The sequence below is a fragment of the Otolemur garnettii genome, unplaced genomic scaffold (genome assembly GCF_000181295.1).
Source record: "Otolemur garnettii isolate 467f Iridium unplaced genomic scaffold, OtoGar3 scaffold00005, whole genome shotgun sequence".
Classification (NCBI taxonomy): Eukaryota; Metazoa; Chordata; class Mammalia; order Primates; family Galagidae; genus Otolemur; species Otolemur garnettii.
Window position 1 is genome coordinate 28,856,963 of NW_003852400.1, and position 21,357 is coordinate 28,878,319.

The 21,357-nt window shown below is 31.5% G+C and overlaps 1 protein-coding gene across 1 annotated transcript in view; it reads left to right on the top strand.

Annotated features, from left to right (window-relative positions):
• Nucleotides 1-21,012, top strand: part of PHF14 (PHD finger protein 14) — a 194,424-nt gene extending 173,412 nt beyond the window's left edge. Inside the window, exon 18 of the mRNA XM_012812504.2 lies at nucleotides 20,859-21,012. Coding sequence (XP_012667958.1) covers nucleotides 20,859-20,933 — 75 coding nt within the window. The 3' untranslated portion in view covers nucleotides 20,934-21,012. The remainder of the gene's footprint in view (nucleotides 1-20,858) is intronic.
• Nucleotides 21,013-21,357: the final 345 nt, after the last annotated feature.

The window sequence follows — 21,357 nt, forward strand, 5'->3', positions numbered from 1 at the left end:
CAAAACCCATAACTTAATGTAAATGTTTATAAAATTAAAAACAATTGAGGAAAATTTTACATAGAGTATAACTTAGTGTATTGTTTCTTATAATTACTAATGCATCATTATGATCATTAAGTCCATGTAACAGACTTCTGGATTCTTGTCAAATTAGTAGGGATGACCTGGCTTATCAGGCTGTATGTAATAGTAACTTTGAAAGGTCTCTGGGACTCATAGTAAGAAATAACATGTTACCCTGCACATTCGTATACACCATCCTATACACATTCCTACATGCACCCCGCACACATTTCTATATAAGACTACACATACCTCTTATACACTTTCTCATACCCCTGCACACACGTGTACATACATCCTTACATTCCTACATATAACTCTGCATATACTTTTGTGCACACTCCTATGCAGCCCATCGTGCACCCCTACCACATGTATACCATGTGTATACACATGCACACCTCCCATATTGAAATAAAACTCCTTTTCATCCTTACTATGTTCAATATCCTATTTTATTATTTCTGTTCAATTTCACCTTTAAACAAATGTTGTTCACAACTTACTAAATCTGTTATTTTATCTAGATCAAAGTAAGCTGGCTGTATAGTGCATCCTGACTGATACATAAACGTCTGTTTTTTGCTGGTCATCTAAGCATACAAATTCAGTTATAGAAGTAAAAAAGTATACAGTGTACTCAGTACTATTATGAAATAATATATAAACACTTGCATATTCATACGAATGATAAAATACAAAAATAGTCCAGAAAGAAAAAGGAGAGGGGATGGACAGGGGAGGAGAGGGGGGAGGGAGAGTGGAGAGCGTGTATTCAGTGGGATCTCACAGTGCAAGGGAACATTTCAAAACAACTAAGAGTATATTAAAAATATACTCTTTCATACCACAAATATAAGTAAGTGAGGTAATGGTTATGTTAATTAGTTTATTTAACCATTCCACATTGTGTATCATATCATTACATTGTACCCCATAAATGTATACAGTTATGATTTAATAAAAATTAAGAAAAAAGAAGTAAATAAGAAAAATTAAAGAAAAAGAAGTAAATTACACAGTTTGGGATAAAGTAATGTTTTGGTTGCAATGCAATTTTTTTGTAGTTTTTTTCAAGCTTTTGTGATGTGATCTCTCATTGTTCAGCAGGATGAGCTATAGGTATAAATTTTTTTCTCACCATATGGTAGACAAACTGCGAGAATATTCTGTCCAGAAATATTTAGAGACTAGCAGTCTAAGCAAAGAGATTCAAATGATAGGATTTAAATGAAGGCTAAATAATATGATTGAAATTTCTATACTGTTCACAATAAAATGAAGGGTTTCATGCCATTAGAATGGCAGTAGACTGCAAATGCTGATATAATCTGAAATTGTTCCCAGCTACTTAGTAATGTTGAGAAATGTTTAATTCTTGGGAAACATCTTTGATATAAAATCAGCTTTTATGTAAATGCCGAAAAGCCAGTAGTGTTTTATATTATGTTTCTTGTCTGTGAAGTAGCCTCTTCTTTTAGTGTCTGTTTCCATAAAATTGAAATTAAGTGAAATATGTCTGAGGAGCTTAAGGTTTATAGTTCCACAGACCTGGATCTAAGTCACTGCTTTTCCATTTAGTAGCTATGTCACCCCGGGTAATTCTTCAGCCTTTCTGAGTTTGCCTTTCCTCATCAGGGACAGACTTGGTTCTCCAGGGTTATGAGGAAAATAATAATCCAGTTATACCTTGAGATGTTTTGCTTTTATTATACTTCTCATTCATTAGCATAGTTGGAATCTTAGAATTTAAATTTAGAAGTGACTTTATAAATCAGCCAGTCAAATTCTCTCAGGTCTTGTTTCCCTAAAGGTTCTCTTTACAGTTACACAATCCAGAGTTCAAAAGGATTGTAAATGATTCAGTCTAAAAACACATAGTAAGTTGTGGGAGACCCTGGATAAGGACTTTGACTTTCAGTCTCCCGAGTCCAGTGCCCATTTTATGTACATTTTTGATTAAATACAGTGCCTACACAATTTTCAAATAGTATACATATCTCATAGCATGATTATGCTAGTTGTGCTTGTTGTTCAGTATATATAGAAAAAGGAAAAATCTTTTCTTGTTTTGATAATAAGTTACTTTGAAATTTTCCTTGCAGTGTGTTACATGGTAATCTTAAGTTTCATCAAGAGTATAATTTGATGTATGATTCCCACAGGGGAGTTTAATCTTATGAACAGATTTCTTTCTCTGAAATTACTTTTTTATGTTAGTGCAGTGTGTAAATTTCTACCTGATTGTTGCTATTTTTGTGTTTCATTTTTTAAGCCTCGTTTTTTAATTTATTCATTTATAGCACCTATCAGTTGTTAATACATATATTTGACTTTATTATTGCTATATAGGTTTTTGATTCCTATTTGATACTTCCTCTGTTTATGTCATCTTCCAAAATTAAAAATAAATATTGCTTCATGAAAGAAAAAAAGTACTAGCATATTTTCCTCAAGTTACCTGACTATGAGAATTATTTATCTAGAAGATTTTGCGTGGACATATCTTGAATATCTAGAAATTGAAATTGATGAAATAAAATGAATTATTAATCATTGGTTTTGGGTTTTACAATTTCTTAGAAATTGGTGTTTTAGTTTGTTTTACTGCTATAGCTGCTTCTCAGTTAAAGCAAATGGTTTTATCGCATTTTTTCCAAAGTGTGCTATAGACAAAATGTTAAATTTGTGATCTGTGAAAATTATGATACATATTCACATATTATCCCAAATATACAATATTATAGATTTTTTATTTTCTCAGTAACCTTAGGTATTTTCAAATTTAAAGCTAGTAGAAATACTTGATGCCCTTTTCTGTTCTTATAATGATATACATACCAATTATTCACTGCTTCATAATGGATCATTTTTATCTGCATCTTGTGCCTGTTCTGTTTGTATAGAATAAATATTTATGTTTTCTCATTTTTCTGGACTAGGAGATACAAATAGAATAGGTTTGAAGTATCAGCTATAATTCATTGCTTGAAAAGAAATGCCTTATACTGATAGTGTGTGGAAGAAAACTATCTGTTAATAAATCATTTCAGCAGCCCGCTTATAACCAAGATAACATCAGCCTTTTCCTTCTTGAAAACATGTCTTCCATATATTAAAGTAAAAAAGCAGTATTTTATTTAAAATGTTTGTGACAAGTCACACCTATCATCATCACAAACCCTAGCATAAAGAAGATCGTGTTATGTTTGATAGGGGAAAAAATGATAGTAAGATTTTGCTTTAGTCACATGCTCACTAGTGCAAGATTTTAACAACAATCCTAAAATGCAATGAAATGTAAATGAAATAATTCTTACTTTACTAGTTCATAGTTTCCTACTTTAATTTCTCAAAACCAAATCATTATCACATCTAAATAATAACAATGATAATACCAGTTTAATGACTTCATGGCTACTTGGCTAATGTCATAAAAGTTACCAGATTGAAAAATCTGGAATTTTGTTTTTTGCTCACTTACAAATTGTAGCCTTGTATTGACTACTTCCAGGATTTTTGTGGTACAGTTAAATATCTGTATAGAATAAGAATAAGCTATACACTATTTGATTCATATTACTTAAAAATCAGAAATTATAAAAAATGTTAGTCTTGTCAGAAATATTTGCCATGCTTTAAGAATCTATACTTAAATTTCTTGAATTTGGCATATTTGCTTTCCAATAATGCAAAATAAAACTTTATTGAACTAAGGTTTCTGATAGTAAAATGTGTTTCTAAATAATAGTAATTTGTAAAGAAAATATATAAATTTCATTTACTATAAGCATTTCCTATAAGTAACCTTTCACATTAATTTAATTATTTTTATATTTTCCTTTGTCTGTGGTTTATTGTCACAGATTGCTTTAAGAGATGGTATTTTGAATGTATCAGAATGGATTATCTTGTTATGATGCAAGTAATACATGTTCATCATAGAACATTTGGAAAATGCTGGAAAATATATAAAGAAAACAAAAGTCATAACCTGCTTTCTACAGATTTCCACTACTGGCATATTAGTGTATTTTTTCCAGATGTTCTTCTTGCTATTTATTTAATAAATAATTACCAATTACCTTGTAAGGGTAAAGGCTCAGTGATGTTTGTTGGAAATATCAAATATCCCTGTCAGTACCTAACTCCTATCTTCTTAATGCTTATAGTTTGTAAAATAGTTTAGGCAAGTGACAGGAAAACTATGTAAGAAGAACCCAAGGTACTTTTCAAAGTATTCATCAATAAAAGGCTAATATCCAGAACATACCAGAAACTCAACAACTCAATGACAGAAATACATATTTACAGATTACAAGATTATATTTTGAAATAAAATAATTTGGGTTTGAACTAAGACTTTATTTTTCAGACTAATACCACAGGAATATCAAGTGGAAAATATTTTTGTTCCTTCAAGAGGAATCTCATTTCTTTAATATTTCTTTGACAAACACATTTTAATATTTCCCTTTCTTTCTGAGATTTTAACCTTGTCCTCGTTTCTTTCTCCCACCACTGCCTCATTTCTGTACCACAGCAAAAGCTCTAAACAGTTGTCTCTACCCAGAACCTCCATTTCCTGATCTTCATTTCTCTTTTTTTTTCAAAAATGGAAATATCTTAAGAAATAAGTGAAAGACTATAAAATATTATATACCTCCTGATTATAATCATGCATGATACCTAGAAGATTGAAGTTGAGAAGAAAATTGGGATCTGTCTGTATGTGGTTAGGAGTAGTATATCAAGGCAACATAATTTGTACTTTTTTATAAAAGCATTTAGAGAACTCTGCTATGTGTGAGAGTTTCCCTTTCATACATACATTCTGCTGTATACAAGTTTGGACAGTAAAGTTTGCAAACTCATCCTAGGAAAAGTGCAACATACTTCACTGCTGACTATTACTGCAGTCACCAGATGGCCAAAGGGAGTACTTCAAAAGTAACTAGTAATATTCAGCAATGAGATAGATATGTTGCACTTTTCCTAGGATGAGTTGGCAAACTTGTCAGATTTCATATGATGGTAGCTCTGATGACCATTCCAGAAAAAGAGCTCAAATATTGTTTTGAAGGATGATCTGGGTGCTGGTGTTGGTGCAAAGCTTCCCAAGGGGAGTACCTCGAAGATGACCATATGATGCTTAGCAATGAGGTATGTAGCACTTTTTCTAGGATGCGTCTGTAAACTTAATTGTCCAACCTCATATAGTTGGTCATTTCCAGCATAACAAGGACATGCAAATCTAGAAATGAGATGATGCAGTAAATGCAGTGGACTCACCCTTGTGCAAATCAGTGCGTAGCTCTTGTTTTTTTTATTCAAACTGAAAGTTGGCAGACAAGGATAGAGAACAGACCCTGTGGTGTTTGGGAGAAAGAGATACATTTTTATGCTGCAAGAAAAATTTGATTAAGTATAGGGATGTAAAATATAATACTTAGGAAGCCCAGAGATAGTCATCAGTGCAAGGCTATCAGGAGTGATTTTACTATTGTATGATTGTTTTGGTCTTTCAAAAGATGGTTGCCATAGCTCCAGTTGTTACTCCCTAGTTGCTGAAATTAAGGAGAAAGGGTTAAGTGCACAATAGCATCTCCTGTTCCCTCTTTAAACTATTTTGACCAGGCTTTGGTCCCTATTACTCTACTGAAAGGGCTCTTATTAATGTCACTTAATCTCTTTCTGGTCAAGCTTGATAATTAGGCCTCTTCTGTATCTTTTCAATATCATTTGACAGTGTTGACAATTCCTCTTTCTCGGAACATTCTCTTTTCTTGGGTTCTGTGACCTCCAAACTATAATAATCTTCTTTCTTCATAAGTGGCAGCTCCTCTTCAGTCTTCTTAGCTGAATTCTCTACCTGTGCTAAAAAAAAATATCATTAAGGCTTGGTCCTTGTGGCCCTTCTCTGTGCATATGTCCCATATGGTTGCATATCATCTTATATGTATGTTAGAGACTTTTAAATTTGTAATAACCATCCTAGAACTTCTAAGATCTACATTTGTATATTTAGATGTTTGCCTGACATTCCCATTGAATAACTAAAGATCAGCTCAAACTTTATGTTGCCAAAATAGAATTCTTTTTTTTCTTGGAGACAGAGTCTCACTTTGTTGTCCTCGGTAGAGTGCTATAACATCATAGCTCACAGCAACCTCCAGCTGTTGAGCTTAGGCTATTCTCTTGCCTCAGCCTCCTGAGTAGCTGGGACCACAGGCACCCATCACAACACCCGGCTATTTTTTATTGCAGTTTGGCCGGGGCCGGGTTCAGACCTGCCACCCTCAGTATATGGGGCTAGTGTCCTACTCACTGAGCCACAGGCGCCGCCCCAAAATAGAATTCTTGGTTTCCTGATCTTTCCTCATTCCCATCACAATTTACTTCTCCCACATTCTTGCTTAACTCAGTTTTACCATTTTTGAAAGCCAAAAGCAGAGGAGTCCTTCCTAATTACTCTTCTTTGTTTAATTCCAAATCATATATGGTACTCCTTTCTATTCTCACTACTATAGTAGTACTCCAAGTCGCTGTCATTCCTGATCTGACCTTTGCAATGGCCTTGTTCCTTATTTCCTTATTTGTTTTCTTAACTAACTTCCACCCATCATCTATACTGCAACCAGAATAAGCTTAAAACTCAGTATCACACATAATTACTTAAATTCTTAAATCCTCCTATTGCCTCTCACTGCAAATCTAACTAGGATGGGCCTACATAATCACACCTAACTTTTCATCTTATGCCTGATATTCTGACCCTGGTGATACTCATACATGCTGAGGTTATTTCTACTGTAGGGCCCTTGCCTTTGTTCCCTAAACCCATACATTCTCTGCTCATAGGTTAGTGCATGACTATCTCCTTCAAATCATTTATGTCTCAGCTCAACTGTGAAGAGTGGCTTCCCTGACCACCTTACCTCTGAATAAGTGTGCTGTCACACTTTCTGTCCCTTTCCCTGATTTTTTTTTTACCTATGTCAAAATATGAAATTATTTACCTATTAACATTTTTGCCTTTTATCTCCTTATTGAAATTTAAGATGGATGGGAACAAAGATATGCTTTTGCTTACAACTATTTCTCCATCTTTTAGAATAGAGATGGCACATAGTAGACACATATTTGTAGGTTAATAAACAAAAGAAGCACTTGTATAAGTTTAGGTAATTCTTAAAATATGATAGTTATCTTTTGTATTACAGTACTAAAATTGTAGTTTAAAAAAAGATGCAAAAATGAATGTTTTTATTCTGGTTAGAACAATAAAAACTATATGCATCTGAGTTCAGCTTTGGGCCATAATTTTTATACTTTAAGCTTTGTAATAATTATAGCTGACATTATTTTGAGAATATACTATTATAACATTTTACTAGCAAAATATGCAAACATACACTTTTTTTGTTGTTTAAACCCAAAGTCATTCTTTTAGGTTGGGTTTTTGGTTTTTGGCTTGTTTATTTGTTTGTTTGTTGTCTACTTTAGTAAGGAAACTGAGACCAAGGGCTCAAGTCCCTTTCCCAAGGTCACACCAATAGTAAGGGCCAAATTAAGATTCAGATAGGTTTCTCTGACACCAAAGCCTATGCATTTTCTACAGTATTCATGTAAATATTTTAGGTAACAACATCACAGTTGTCTTTATTTTATTTTTATTTATTTATTTTATTTTATTTTTTTTTTGCAGTTTTTGGCCAGGGCTGGATTTGAACCCACCACCTCTGGTAAATGGGGCAGGCACCCTACTCCTTTGAGCCACGGGCGCCTCCCACACAGTTGTCTTTCAATGTAAGATCAGTTCATAGGATATACACACACAAACATTTTTTACATGCTTGATTTGCTATCATTTCATTTAAAATTATTTTGACTCATTATGTCAATATTGACTCATTGTGGCAGACAATTTTAGGCAAAAACCTAGGACACAGGAATTCAGATTCCAGCCCTACCATTAATTGGCTGCAGGACTCTAGAGAAGTCAGTTACATACTCTGAAAATGACTTCTGTATATTCAGAGTAAGAACAATGATTTTTAAATAAAGTCTAAAATTTAGCTCTAAAATCTTATGGGCTCCAGATAGAGCAGAATAGTAAATGAATCTCTTAGAAATCTGTTGCAATTTATCTTGGCATCTGATTTATCTTTTGAATGTAGATGGCTTATTTAACATATCAATTTCTTGCTGCTGGAAATATACATAGTGGGAAGGATGCCTACTTTAATTAGTCTTGAAATTTAAGGAGATAATTGAAAGAATACTAACACATGTACAGAATTTAAAAGTTGCCTTGAATAATCTCTAGTTTTGTTTGTTATCTACTGTTGATTTCCTTATACTGTCAAGAGGTTCTCACTGAATTAATCTTCTTATTTATAACAATGTTTCAAGTTTCCTCCACTACACCCACAGCATAGAAGAAACAGGCTAAATGTGAAGTATGTCAGAAGTAATAACCATGAGCATTTCGTGATGCTAGAACCAGAGAGGCCATATTGGCTTGCCTTTCCCTGTCATTTTCTACTGCTTTTCTTTCTCTCACTGGACTTCAGCTGACTGAGACTTCTTACTTGCCTTCACTCAGAATATTCATCCCTCTGTTCTTTGCCTAACCAACTCCTTCCTATCGTTCAGGTCTCAATGTATTAATTATTTTCTGGAGGATGGAGAACATCACTGAAACTTTTAGGTTCTGAGTCTAAAAGTCTCATAACACTATATTTTTCTTTTATTGAATGTATCATAATTACATTGATATGTAATTGATATAGTTACTAGAATAATCCATTGTTTCAGTCATAGATTATAAACTCCATAAGGCAGGGACTATGTCTGTTTTATATGCTATGGTTTTCTTTTAGCACCTAGCTATTTGTTCAATCAGAGAGGAGTAGATAGATAGCTCATATAGCTTTCTGGAGATCTTTTGTTCAAATAAAATACTTGAAAATGTCGTTATATGAAATAATATGCATCTAATGTCTAGATCATGAAATATTGGGAAATACTATATACTTACGGAATAAATAATTGGTCATAGAAACCATTGGTTAAGTGAATGTATTCTTACGCAACCTTTATAAGTAATTTGATACTTTCCAAGGGGCCTGCTTCTATGAATCATTTAAGTACATACCAATGCCTCTTTTTCATAATTGTAATAGTTTAAAACAATCAATTAAAAATGTTTAATCATTAAAAAAAAAAAACAAAATAATAGCTAAGAAATAATCTGTAAATTCAAGATGTGAAAATCTGACTGCTGTTTTTGGCACTGATTAAAGGGGCCAATTTTGTGTGTGTGAAATTTTCTAAAATACTACTTTTAATTTTTCTTAAAGCAAAATCAACTTTTTTAATCTATGAAAAATTAATGGTCCCATAGGAGATATGTTACTTAGATATCTGATGAGCTATTAATTTCCAACAAAATTACAGAGATTAATGGATTCACTCTGGGGAAAATAACATTCAACTTGAAATAAGGGGCTTGGCGCCCGTAGGTCAGTGGTTATAATGCCAGCCACATGCACCAAGGCTGGTGGGTTCAAACTGGGCTGGGCCAGCTAAACAACAATGACAGCTGTACCCGAAAAATAGCCAGGCGTTGTGGCAGGCACCTGTAGTCCCAGCTACTTGGGAGGCTAAGAGGCAAGAGAATTGTTTAAGCCTAAGAGTTGGCAGTTGCTATGAGCTGTGACACAACGTCACTGTCCTGAGGGCGACATAGTGAGACTCTGTCTCAAAAAAAAAAAAGAACTTGAAATAAAGATATTTTAGGCAACTTAATCTGTTCACTTGGTAGTAAAGTTTTAAAAATTCACTTTCCGAACATAAGTTTATTCTGAAAGGTGATGTTGAGTTTATCTTAATAGAAAAACAGTGTAAGTTACATTGAGAAATACTTGTTTTAAAAGTGGCACTAATCTTTGGCCATGAGGAAGGATATATTATTTTCATATCATAACCCGCCTCTGCAGGATTTTTTAAATATTTTTTTTATCTCAGAATACAAGGGGGTACAAATGTTATAGAATATTAATAATTTAAAGCTATCATTGTTATAATTCAATTTTCTTTGTCACATTTATATACTTGATGTATTTTATTATATGCAGTACTTTCTCTATTGCATTATAATTATTTACATGCCACATTAGAGCAAGAAATCCTGTAAGCAGTAAGACATTTCCTTCATCTTTATCTTCAGCACTTTACCAAGTATCTGACACTTGATCACTGTTAATAAATTTTTGTGAGGAGAGAAATAGGAATAGAAATTAGCTCAAGAGTTAACATCATCTTTAAAAAGGTAAAATGTCTAATCTAAGTTAAGGGGAGAATGTGTTCCACTCTTCTAAAATGAGAATATTGTTTAATTAATAACAATAAAGTCTGTCAATAATGAAAAAAAAGAGAGGCAGAGTGGCCTTTAGGTGTTGATTGCCAAACATTTTCACTTTGCTTTGGTACTTCATATGTTATTAAGTAAGTATTAGACCAATTGATGCTTCTATGGAGAAATTTCTTTTGTCAAGCAAAAGTACCTTTTTCCTCTAGATATTATAATAGTAACACATCCATTTTGAAATCCTGATTAAAGATACTGACTTTACTTACATAAATTGGATTTAATTTTGACCAAGGTACATTATTTGAACAATAATTTTTAATTCAACTTGTTAATATGTTGTTTAGGATAATGCATCCTCATTTATAAGTGAAATATGTTTGTAATTTCCCTTTATAATAGTATATTTTTTCCAATTTTAATATTAGGTAAATCCAGATGAAGTAGAATGAGTTTGAAATATTTCTTCTTTTTCTATTGTCTGTAAGATTTGGCATGATCTGTTTTTTGAAATTATCTTCTATTTTTATTTATAAATATAGTTGTCTATTTTTTGAGACTTTGGAAAAAAATAAAAAGAAGTTAACTGATGACGCCATACTGAACCTCAGAGTCAAAGCATTCTATACTTTTATCTGACAATGTGAATGTTACCTTTTTTTGCATCATCATTATTATTATTGCTCAATATTTCATTGCAGCAATTGTCTGATTTCTTTTCTGAATGTATTTATCTTCGTTCTTTACAAGGTTTTTGTTTCTGGTCCTTTTCTTAAACATTGTTGTTATTAAATTTTAAGTCTTTCAATTTTGTGAAGGCAAAAAGTGGAAACCAAATAAACACATGTATATAAAATAAAAAATAAAAAACATTAAAATGCCAGTTATTAATAAGAATATCTGCAATCCAAAGAAACTACCATCAAAAAAATACAGAACAATCATATTACATTTTACTATATTGCAGTTGATTCTTTTCCAGATGGTTCTTAAACTGCAAGAATTAAAAAAAAAATGACAATGAATTTCATATATTAAAAGTCACTCAGGGTTACTGAATGGTGGTGATTTTATTAGCAATCAGTAAATACACTTGCACTACTGTTTATCTCAGCTCAATTTACGATTGCCAAAATGTGGAAACAGCCAAAATGCCCACCAACCCAGGAATGGATTAACAAGCTGTGGTATATGTATACCATGGAATACTATTCAGCCACTAAAAAAGATGGAGACTTTATTTCTCTTGTATTAACCAGGATGGAAATGGAACACATTATTCTTAGTAAAGCATCACAAGAATGGAGAAGCAAGAATCCTATGTGCTGAATTCTGATATGAGGACAATTAGTGACCCTAGTACATGGTAGGGTGTAGGGAAAGGGGAGAGCAGAGAGCGGGAAGGAGGAGAGGTGGGGGGGGTCATGGTGTGTGACACACCTCTTAGGGGTGGGGCACACTTATAAGAGGGACTTCACCTAACAAATGCAATCAGTGTAACCTGGCTCTTTGTACCCTCAATGAATACCCAACAATAAAAATAAAAAATAAAAGTCACTCCCTGTTACTGAATGACTGATTTTATTAACAAGCAGTAAATACTGATTTATATAAGTATGAAGTCTGTAATGTGCTGACCATATCATGGAAATGTTGAAACCCCATTATCTATAAGTCTGATTACCTCTGCATATTATTTTGTCACGTAATTTTATAGTGCTTAAAATCAATGTATACATGATACTATGAAAATTTTAAGACAGACTGTGTTAAGATCCATTATTTCACTTCCAGAAAAACAGGTCAACAGTTACCTTTTGATTCACCCGTGCAAGTTTCTGCTTGCTTGGCTTATTGGTGTTGCTGGAAGGGCTTCATTTGTTTCCATCCATGCAGATTTTACATTTCTTGATATTTTTTGTGTGCATCTCAAAACTTTAATAATGACCAATGTACTTATTTCTGAATCTTCTAACAAAAATTGTTTTTTTGTTATCTGTTTTTATTTTTTATGTTGTGAGAACTTTAGGTTTTAAAAGTACAAAACCAGTATGGAAGGTTCTTATAATACCCTTTAACTACCTTCTCCTTATGCTAACATCTTTAATAAGCATAGAACAATGATCAAGCTGAAAAAGTTAACAGTAGCACAATTCTGTCAAGGAAACTATAGAATTTGTTGTTTATTTTACCAGTTTTTGCCAACTGCTGTCCTTTTTCTTGTTCAGGGTCCAACCTTTATTTTGGAAATACATTATCTGGATTTTTTCCTAGATACTAAATTGTTTCTTAGTCTCAAAATTGTCAGTGTAAAGTTTCGTTTTGTCATCGTGTCTCCTTAATCTCTTCTGGTTTGTGGCAGTTCTTTAATCCTTATTTGCTTCTCATGATGTTGATGATTTTGAAGAGCGTTGTTGAGTTATTTTGCAGAATGTCCCCCAGTTTGTGTTTGTCTGGTATTTGCTCCTGATTAGATTGAGTGTGTGCATTATTACTGGGATAGCTACAACAGACCGGAGGTGGTGTTGCTGTCAGTGCAGCACATCAGGGAAACACAGTGTCGACATGCATACTGTACTTTACTGGAGACGTTAGCCTCAATCATTCAGTCAAGTGGTATTGGCAGGTGTGTCCACTAAGAGGTTACTATTTTGATTTAACAAAGTTTTAAATCATTTAAGTGTGAGAGAGTGTTTGGGAATTGTTTTATTTTTATGTCACTAGACAGTTTTAAAAGTCTCATGAAGAAATTGATTTCATGTTTTTGTCAATTTAGTGGTCAGAATTTGAATACATATAGTGGGGGTTTAGGTAAGATGTCTTAGGATTCTTTTCACTTTAATATTCTGTGATTTAATGACTCCAAGAAGAAATATATGAGAATAAGAGAAATGTCCCATACATAGCATAGTTGATCCCAAATTAGCCTAAAGCACATTTTTAATTTGATTGGCTTTTGAAATGAATACATTGATAGTATCCTACTTACCAAGGGTATTGTATATTGAAGACACTTTATATTGAAACCATCTATAAATTCCCTAACTGAAAATCTATTATCTAGATTTTTTCCTAGATACTAAGTTGTTTCTTCGTTTCAAAATTGTTGCTTTAAAATATTTACTGTGTCTCTGGCCTCAGAAGTAATAATATTAAAAGAATTTTAAGTATTAAAATACTTCAAGTTAGGCTATTTTATTTCTTAATGCAAATTATAATTTTCTTTCTGAATCTTAGAAATATGATTCAATTAAATCAAGTTATTATGCAAATTATATCATTTTCATTAAGAGAGTTTGTGTTACCTTTCACTTTTTGAATATCTTCTATGTATTCTAAAGTAGCATTAAAGTTGCTAGTTTACCATTTATATAAATTCTGTTTGATTTTTTTTTTGACAGTGGTAAGAGCTATAACTATTTAGAACTTAAAGACTCTGTGAAGGAAATACAGAATTATATTTTTAGTGTTTTCTCTTATTTTTTATTTTATCAATTAAAATGGCCAAAAATTATTATTATGCTTTTGCTAATAACAGTATAGAAGTTAGTTTTGGTAAAAAAAAAATTAACCTGAGGACCTGATTAAGCAAAAAAGATATTTTTCTCCTTATACATGTACTACCTCTTCAGTGTTGTATTAAAATTCCCACTGTCCAATAAAGAATAAACAAAATACTGTCATACCTTTTTAAAGAAGACACTGCTTTCACAATGACCAATCCCAGTATTATGGTTATTGCTTATATTAATGAATAAATAAAACATGCTATATGTAAATATTTTTCAGTTATGTAATGAAATTAGTTATTGCTGAGTAATTTCTAGTCATACTAAACAACACATGTATGTCTCTGAAAATTTTAATGGCCTGATTTTTATCCAACCTAAAAATCTCTTGGCTATTCAACTATAATCTTGACAGATGATTTTGCCTATCTTGGATATTTTTAGACATTATTTTTGTCTGATTTTAATTTGGTAGAATTTTTTAAACTTTCATATGTATTTAGGGCAAAAAAATAAAGCAATATATAAGTGTAGAAATATCTGTTCTCCTTGAGTACTTGTGGGAAAAGTAGTTTATATGTACTGTCTTTAAATATTAGCACCTTTTGATTTTTTAAATACTATATTTTATAAATAAGAGATGATTTATGTAAAAATATTAGTCAATATATATTTGACATGTGCTGTTCTCATTTGAAAATATATTCATGTTGGTTCATTTTAGAATTTGAGGGAGGTTTTTTTTTTTCCCTATAACCAGTGTTAACTGAACACCAGCTTATCCACCCAAATACTTCAAAAGCAAAGAACTTTTAAACTAAAAATGTTAAAAATGAAGGAACGTTACCTTTGTGTGGTCCTCTAATGTAGATTTCTAACATACACTTTGCTGCTTGTCTCCCAGATATTAGAAGTACAAAGGAGAGTTTTCTTAAGTGCTTCAGAGGTTATCAGACATGCTCATCATGTAAGAGCTCATCTGTCAGGTGAAGAAAGGACTGTTAGGGTATTTTTATCACCTCAGGTTAGCACCATATCTAAAATATATCTTAAACACCTAAAAATTAGCATTACAAAAGTTGTGCTTTTTCATGTGTATGGGAAGATAAAAACGTAAGAGAATAGGATTTATTCTCATTAAAAATCTACCCTAACTTGCACTTACTACCTGTTATTCACTTCCTTTCTTTTATTTTTCCTATTGTGCCAGACTCTAACTTTCACTCACTAATTTTCATTTCTTTTAGTATAAATATGCCTTTTTTAGATGGCTGTGCCAGTCCTTAGGGCCTTTCTTCCTAGGCCAGAGAGTCTCTTTTGATCTTCAGTCACAAGATGGGAAATCCAGTCTTATTTTTAACTGCCCTATTTCTTTGCTACCAAAACCCATCACAAAGAAGTAAAAAGTGATAGAAGGGGATAAAGGCTAAGAAAACTTACTCTAGTAGAGCTGCTCCAGAATCATGAATTGGAGAAAGAAGTCATTGCTCAAGGAAAGAAATAGTTACTCATGTATTCTCATATATGAAATTAGACATTTATTACTGTCCTTTCTCTATCTTATTTCTTATTAAAATAAAGAATATGATTTTATAATATTAAAGGAGATTTCTTTAACTATGTTTTATTTAATCACTAAATAGAGAAAAAGGCAAAAATTTACAAAATAGCTCCATTCTATTTAATGACATGTGTATGAACTAGGTTTATAAAGAATGACCAAGTTACTTTAATCTTATAAGATAGCCCTAGAATTTCTGATTAAATATGCAATTTCTGTCATAAGAAAAAAATTTCTTATGCTTTTTACAGTAAATTTAATTAAGCATTCCTTGTAAGTTCATTTTAATATCTATCATGGCTCACTAACGTTGAGATTCAGTTGTAAAATGGTAGATTAATTGCCTTTTGTATAAAATGAAAGAAGAATCTCAAATATGCAAAGTCAGGAAATTTAATTGTGGTCTTCAATTGCTTATTCAATGCATTGGAAAACTGAACGCAGAAATGTAGGGGGAAAAAAGGCCAAAGGGTTGTTAAATGTAGCACATCATGCACATTTTGCACTTTACTTAATGATCCAAGTGTTTATTACTATGAAGTAAATGCACCATTTAAAGAATTATGGTAGAATTGTAAAACGTTAAAAACTCTAATTAATTTTAGTCTGAAGCATGCAGTGTGCTCATATTGCCTAAAACATTTTCATTATCATCAGTATTTTTCCAGTTATTAAGATAAATTTTTTACTCATTGTGCAGCACTAGCATATTTGATATATTAAAAGCACAGTTTATAAATGCTGTGGAGAGTTATATCTAAAGTACACTTTAAATTAATAAAAGAAGGAAGCTTTGACCACAGATTGAAGCAATATATTATATACTGATTTTCTACACTTATTCTATAAGTACAAGTTAGGATGTGTTGAGTGTATTTTCCCTAAAAGCTACTTAGGTTTTTAAAAAGGACGGACCATTTTTAAAGCATACAGATAATTTTGAGTATTAATTTGAATCCAGCTACAATAACTGTTCCTTCTTTGATTAGTCATAGGAATATTTGAAATTTAAAGAAAATATCATAATAAAATATTAATAGAAACATTTTAAGTTCTTATTTGTGCCTTCTCACTTCATTTTACTATTGTACAATCATGTATTTTTGCCTGCTGTGAATAGCAAATTTAGTAAAGTAGAAACAACTGACTTTGTTCTCTTTGTAATTCCTGTTAATCCTGAATTATTTCTGGTTATAGTTCGTATGGCCAGATTATAAAGAGACTTAATAAAAGAAAGCTATATTTTCTGATTGTGAAGGTAATTCATGCTCATAGTGGAAAATAAAATACAGGAAAGCACAGACAAGAAAATAAAAATTTAAAACCACTATTGTGAACCTTTTAGGTACTTAGTAAAGGAGTTAGTAGAAGAACGATAGAAAGCAAATTATTTATTTTAGCTATATATTGTATTTTGGTGTAGGGGCTACAAGTGCCTTGAGTTTTTTCCTCATAAAATCTTTGTCCATATATTTTACTTGCTTAATTTGAATTTAGAAAACTTTCATTAAGTGGCCAGTTATTTAAATATTTTTATTGTAAAATAGTTTTAAAACTACAGAAAAACTGCAGAAATAGTAGAGAATTTTTATGTGCCTTCCATCCAGTTTCCTATAGTGTTATCATTTTATATTTATATTTATATAACCATAGCATGTCTGAATCTAGGAAATTATCACTGAGATTCTATTAACCACTCTGTGGACCATATTCAAATTTTGCCAGTTTTTCCACTAATAAAACTGTCCTTATAATGTCAAGTCTTACCATTTATGACCCTGACCCTTTTGAATATTATTACTATTTATATAATCCTGTCTTTAAAAAGAAATAATTTAAAACTTGGCAGTATACAAGGAAAATACAGAGTCATCTGTATTTGCAGGCTGTGATTTGAGCCCAGGTATTAATCTGTGTGTTATAAATCCAGATGCTAAAATAATTGGCCATTGTTTGGCATTAGTGACCTCTTAAAAGAAAGGAAGAGAAGAATGGATGAGTTTTAGTAAGTAGCATCAATTCTTTGAATCATTATGAGAACTAAATCATGTTTGTAAGTAAGGGGAGAAGGAGGGACTTCTCTATTGTAAATTGATAGTACAAGCTAAATAACATTTAAACAAAATCTTAGAAGTTTTTCTCAGTGCTAAGAGAGAGTTTAGATAAATAAACATGCCAGAATTTTTACTTATTTCTCTCTTAGATTAACTCTTTTAGTGTCATATTGGCACCTGGAGCACTAGACCATTATTATGTGGTCCATGTATGCCTAGAAATTATCATTCTCCATACTACAGTTCTATCAATGTAAAAAGAGCAAAAAGGCTCAGGAACCACATTTAGTTATTTCGTATTAGGAATGTTACTGTTACATGAGTGCATATTCTTAAATTCTACATAAAACTAGCGGATCGACAGGGTTGTTATAATCAACATTTTTTCTGGAATATGAATTAACCAGTTTAAATATTAAGAGATAAGCCTGTCTACTTTCCATTAGCCTCAAAGGGTACATTTTCTTGCTGGCTGTTTCAGAACACTTCATGAAACAAATGTCAGACTTGTCAGGGCTGTCACTAAGAAAATGATCCGTGTAGCAAGGGCCTTCTTTCACTGGGAAATAAACAGATGTCTTATCTCAGCAGAGAATAGAACCTAGCATCTATCTGAATGTATTTTTGCTTGCCTTTAATATCTAGTGGTAAAGAAATAGTTTGGTAAAACTTCTTCTCTTTGCAGTATTATTCATTATGAGTCAGTTGCTGCTTGAGCTACTTTAATGATTTTATTAATCTTGAGATGCATATAAAGTTCTTATAAAAATTGACCTACAATGTTAAAAACACAAATTAGCATTTAAAAAATATATTTTCTGGAGACTTTATTGGATCAAATCTAATGTTTTTATTTATGATAAATTCTATTTGTATTATTTTGATGATGTGATACATTACCAGTTTTAATGTTAAACTCTAGCATATAGAGTTGAATGCCTTTTCTACCCCTCCATAATTCTGTGCTACATCTGGATCACATATATTTTTATAGAAAGGAAGAGATTGACTTGTTAGTTATATAAGCAATTTAGAAACATAAAAGGGCAATATATTTTAAGACAAGTCCTCAACATTAAGAAAGATATACTAGCAGAAGACGTGCATTTATCAACATACTTTATGACTAAGAAAAATTCATCAACAAAAAGACTAGCATTTTATTAATGTCAATTTACTGGCATATTTCCATGTATTTTATCCATATATTAAACCATATCCAAATAAAAATTGTGAATTTCTATTTCACGTAAATTGTATTTTGTTATCATAGTTAAATATGAAAGCAGAGTGTGTAGATACTTCCTAGCCCTCTAGGTTACTAATTAACATTTCTTTACATTTTTGTTTGAACTTAGGGCAGCATTGAAGGTTGCTAGGGAAAGCTAGATAACCAAGCTGATTAAGACAGGAAATGATACATGTGGAAACTTTGTAGACTGTCCGTGTGATAAAAGGCACCATTCCTCTGCAAGTTAAAGGATACGAACTTGGTAACGACTATTTTGGCTCATAGTGCTTCAAACAGTTTTTGCTTATTTCTGTTTTCAGAGGTGTCATGTTAAGCTTGCTAGAAATGTGACAGCTGAATAAGAATGATACTATGCTTTTCCAAATTAAATATTAGTTCAGGTAGACCTCTCTGTCATTCACTGTTTCCTATAGTTCAGAAAACATTTATAGAACTCCAGCTGTATACTAAATATGTCTTGTTAAATGGTAGGAATATAAAATACTAAAGATAAAACCATGGCTTCTGGAACATACTGACAAATTCAGTGCTATCTAACAAGTTTTTTTGCCATCTCTACCCTCTCTGATTTAACACTATCTGACAGTGTCTCACCTGGAGAAGATAGTGAAAAGTGTAAAGTAAAATTTACTTTTCATTAAAATGTGATCTTTAGGAACTTTTTATCTAAAAGTGAAAGCTACCTATTTATTAATAAATTTTCAAGAGTCATTTGAACATTCTCAAATATTTTCATTCACCAGAGATAAATTGGGAACAAATTAAATGACATATTGTGGCTATCATGCTTGGAAAAATAAAGTTACACTAACAAAAGATATTCAAAACCCCATCCCTGGTATCCTTCTGTCTATAATGATTCAAATTTGTTGATAATATTGGTGATTTCTCTACTGTCCTGGTATTGACAAAATCTAAATAACAGATACAGTTGAATTTAGAGAGACAAAGTATATAAAGGAAGACTTTTTTACCTTAATGATTACAGGAATGGGCTATGTTTTTTTTAATTGAAATATATATATATTAATAAAATCAATTTACTATTAATACTATCAATTTACAGAGCTCAGGAATTACTTAATTTCAATTTAGTTTTATCACTTAACAGAGAAATAGGGTTCTTTGATGATGCTGATGTTATTACCATTGTCTGGAGATACATAAGAAATTGCTGCTCATGCTTTAATTAATAATTCAATGAATAATTAGGTGGTGCTTTTCTTTTTGTTAATAAAAATAGAAGATCTGACAGGATAAATTAGAAGTGTTAAGAAAGCAAGACTTCTTTGTATTTGGGTGTTGTTGAAGAAACATGATGAAATAGTTTGCAAATGAAATATTTTTCCAGACTCTCATTACATACACATCGAAGGTCACCATTTAATATTGAACACAAGATACACTTCATTCTTATGGAAGCAGACATTATGATGTTACTTCATTTATTCACTGTGTTCCACTGGATCCTACTGTGAATTATGAGGCCACCACTTAGAATCGAAACTGTAGAAGATTGTAAGCATTCTACAGCCTGACATGCTCATGTTTCCTATTTTAGACCTGACTGATTTTTAGATAACATATGGTACCACAAGTAATTGGAAAATTGGCAGACCTGTCAAGAAAGTATGCTAGATGGGACAAAAGTGTCATACTGGAGCACATAAAGCACCTTAGAAGTTAAATTTATTGTTTTTTATCAAGCAGTGAAGTAAAACTATCTGGTTCATCTCTTAGAAGGAACACTTTTTAGTGGCAGGTATTTTCAAAATTAGGGCATTGATAAAATTTGTTGCTTTAAAAATATATCAGGAAATTTTAGTCAATGTGTACTGCAAAATAATACCCACTGTAAATAATTCAAATATGTAATTGTATCATTTGTGTTTATAGTTTTTTCCCCCTAGGGTTAGCAGAATCATAATAGTTTATTGTTCTACAGATATAAATACAGTTAAAACATGTTAAATATAGCTGATAAAATGTTATATAAAATATAACATTTATATTTTAATATTTTCTAAAATTTATTTCACAGGAAGATGAAAATGAAGCTGAAAGAAAAAATATATCTCAGGAGTTCATCATGGAACAGAAAAATCCAAAGAAATAAAAGATTTTCTCTAGTGTTTTGGAAAGTTTGCAATTTATGTAGTAGCAGATAAAATTTCCAGTTGTAAAATGTTAAATTGTAAAATCTAATTTGCAAAATGTTCTCAATAAAGTTGTTGAAAATGAAATAGGAGTTTGTATTTGGAATTTGTATGTATTTTAGAGCAATTTCAACTTTTATTTAAAAGCTGGATCCTTAAAATGTTTTTAAAAAGAGGAAAATTTTTAACTAAAATTTGAGAATAGAGACAGAATTTTCTTTTATCTATAACCTAAATGTCAAAACATCTGGATGACCTCGAAAAATACTCTGAAAGTCTTTTTTTTCCTTCCAACTGTGTTGTATTCTTTTAAGGGTCTTAATGAAATTTCAGTTATTAACATAATGAAAAACCAAGATAGTTCAAAAATAAGGAGGAAATGTT